Source organism: Propithecus coquereli, unplaced genomic scaffold (assembly GCF_000956105.1).
Source record: "Propithecus coquereli isolate 6110/MARCELLA unplaced genomic scaffold, Pcoq_1.0 Scaffold322, whole genome shotgun sequence".
NCBI lineage: Eukaryota > Metazoa > Chordata > Mammalia > Primates > Indriidae > Propithecus > Propithecus coquereli.
This window is the reverse complement of record NW_012148864.1, coordinates 468121-471246: the sequence shown is the minus strand read 5'-3', so window position 1 is coordinate 471246 and position 3126 is coordinate 468121. Positions and strand designations below refer to the sequence as shown.

The window sequence follows — 3126 nt, the reverse complement described above, 5'->3', positions numbered from 1 at the left end:
ATGAAGACAAAAGATAGGCATGGTCCCTGCCCTGGTGGCTCTGGATTTTAAGACACATTCCTCAGTACTAGGTTCAGTCTAGAATCTTTTAAACAACAACAACAAAAAATTATATGATAATTTCACAGAACATGTAAAGGAATTAAATGATATTTATGATTGCAAAAAATACTGAAAGCAGTTTAAAGCCTCAACAATAGAGGAACACAGTAAATCTTAAAAGAAAAAAATTGTTCAAAACTTGGAAACAGGGTAAAGAGCAAGGAGCACGTCTTTTCAATGTCATACTGGAGCACTGTTTAATAGGCCCCTAGGGGAATGTACCATTGTCTTTTTATTTACTATTGATTAAAGGCCTATGGTCTGTTAAGTTCTATGTGATCTAGAGATTTGTGTCTCACAGAGATGCAAATGATTACAGCATAGTAGCAAGATAACCAAGAATTACGGTTGTTTTGCTCTGTGGGGCATCCGCCACTTCTGCATCTATCCCAGCCACAGGATTTCAACATTCTTTCTCCAATGCCTTTATCACCCCTGTTCCTCCAACGCTCCTTTGAACCAGCTTTACCACCCTGTTCGCTGCCTCATTAATGAATTGAATAAATCTTTGCCACATTTGTATGAGAGTCATGTTTTAAACTTTCCGAAAATTATACTTGTGCGATCTCTTGATATAATTTATAGAGTCATTAAAATCATGTTTTTGGAGAATTTAATGATGTGGGAAATGTTCATAGTGTGAAGTGAAAAATGCAAGACACGGAACTGTACATATGGTATGGTTCCAATTTTATCAGTATAGATTCATGGGAACACACAAAGACGGGAGAGAAAAAAACCCAAAATATCAATAGCAACTGCGGGTTTGGAGGCTGTAGATCATTTTAGTTCTTTTACACTTGTCATTATTTCCAAGAGACCGTGCAGCGACTCTGCCTCCCTAAGTCGTCTCCCAGGACTCAGAACTCACAGAAGGCGCGTGTGTTTGGAGCAACAGCTTGCTTTCCTTGCCTTTCTTTGTGCTTTTCTCCTGCACTAAGCACTGACACAGGCCTCGTGCTGGGCTCAAACACCCTGTGCCTCAGTTTCCCTTTCGGTACAAAGAGCGGTTCTGTCTGCCCGCGGGCGTGCGGGAGTTCCGCCGCACCTAGCCCCTGGAGCTAGGCACTGTCCGGGGACAGCCTCCCGGCTCCAGGCGGCTGGAGGGTCCAGCCCTCCCAGCCCCCGCCCCTGCCTGCGCTTTATTTGAAAACGCTGACAGCTGATCCCTCAGGCAGCGGTCTGGAGTCTGCCCAGTCCGTCTGCAGCGTTGCAGCCAGGGCTAAGCTTTCTCGGGTCATAATGACAGAACCCGGGCACAGCCCCCCGGGACCATTCCTTCCGCGAAATCAGCCGAAAGCCCCCAAGGGATGGGGCCGGGTAGGGGGTGGTGTCTGGGAAACTAGTTGTGAGAAACAGACTTCACGCAGCACCCGAGCTTGAAGCATCGAGTCGAGTCCGACCCCTTCGCTTCACAGAAGGGGAAACTGAGGCCCAAAGAGGGAGGCCGCTGGGTGGGGGTGGAAAGAGAGCCCTGGTTTCCAGTGCCAGCGCAGTTCTCAATCCATGACGTGGCCATGGGCAAGTCCTTTCCCTTTTGTGGGCCTCGGTTTCCCGTCTGTAAAATGGGTGCGTCGGACTTGCTCTTCAATAGGACTGCCAGGTCAGGGTCCGAAGTGCACGGCTGGAGATACCCAGCGAGCTACCCCCACAAGGCTACACAGTCTCCCGGGGGCATTTATTCCCTACCCCACCGGCGTGCGGCTGGCACCCAGCATGGTCCCAGGGGGCTGCTCCCCAGGCCACAGGGCAGGACGCTCGGGATGCTCGGGGCTGGCGAGTGCAGCGGGCGGGAGAGACCGAGATGAGAGACAGGCGGGGCGGAGATGAGGGACCGTGAGAAAACCGGGGAAGAGAGGCTGGGAGAGCAGCGGAAAAGCAGAAAACAGAGGAAGGAGAAAGAGAGAGGGGAAGGACCGGCTATTTTCCGCCTGCGCTGGGTTTCCCCGACCTCCGCCACCTCCCGGGCGCACAACGTGGGAACAAAGCCTGGGCTCCCGGGCTGGGGGGCGGCGGGGGCGCAGGCCCGGTGGAGTTGCGCGAAGCACGGGGTCGCGGTCCTGGCGCTCCAGACCCACAGGGCGACTCCCAGGTCCCCGAGCCACTCAGCCCACTGTCCTCCATCCCCTCGGCGCCTGGCCACTTACTCGTCGTCCATCCCGGCTCCCGCGCCGCCCGCGGCCGGACCAGCTGCAGGGCGAGCGCCAGCAGGCAGAGCCGGGCGGCGCCTGCGCCCCCGGGCATGGTGGCGGCGGCCCCTCGCGCTGGCGCTCACACGCCTTCTGCCATGCCTGCCCCCCGGCCCGGCGGTGGCGGCGTCTGAACCCCCAGCTCGCCCAGCGCCTCCCCGCCCGGCTCCCGGCCCTGGGCCGAGACGCTCCGCCCCCAGCCCCGCGGGGCTCCGCCGGGCGTGGAGGAGGGGAGGCGCCCGCCGGGGGGCGGGGGGAGAGGGACCGGACAGGGGAGGAGCCGGCGGGACCCCTGGGGAGCCCGGTTGACCTAGGTGAGAGGGACGGCGGGGAAGGGAGAATCCGAGCCCGAGGAGAAGGGATTCACCTTGGACGCGGCCTGCGGAGGGTCGGGGGCTCAGACTCCTAGGAGTTAAACTGGACCCCTCTCTGCACAGCGGCCGGTTTACTCTGTCCCGCACTGTGCCACACGCCTTGGGTGACGCTCTGAGGCGACTCACTCAGCGCCGTCTCCCAGAGGCCGCCACTCTTGGAGGCAGGCTCTGAAAGAGTTAACCCAACCACCGGGCACAAAGAGCTAAGTGCTATATGGACTTGTTTTCCTAGCAGGACACAAATCAGGGAGCCATTCCTTCTGACTGGGAGGAGGGGGGTGGTGAAGACGAGGAATCCCAGAGGAGAAGACATCTGAGCTTGGGAGGAGGAGAAATGGAACACCAGGCAGAGGAAACGGCCCAGACAAGCTCACTGGGGCGTGAAAGCCCGTGGGCTGCATGGGGGAGAAAACCAGAATTGGGGATAGTTAGGGCTTAGGGTTTTGGAGGGAAATGGAGGG

The 3126-nt window shown here is 56.9% G+C and overlaps 1 protein-coding gene across 1 annotated transcript in view; it reads right to left on the bottom strand.

Annotated features, from left to right (window-relative positions):
• The window catches only part of ADAM19 (ADAM metallopeptidase domain 19), an 84896-nt gene extending 82550 nt beyond the window's left edge, over positions 1-2346 (bottom strand). Inside the window, exon 1 of the mRNA XM_012650377.1 lies at positions 2250-2346. Within this exon, the coding sequence (XP_012505831.1) occupies positions 2250-2346 (97 nt within the window). The remainder of the gene's footprint in view (positions 1-2249) is intronic.
• Between the last annotated feature and the right edge of the window lie 780 nt (positions 2347-3126).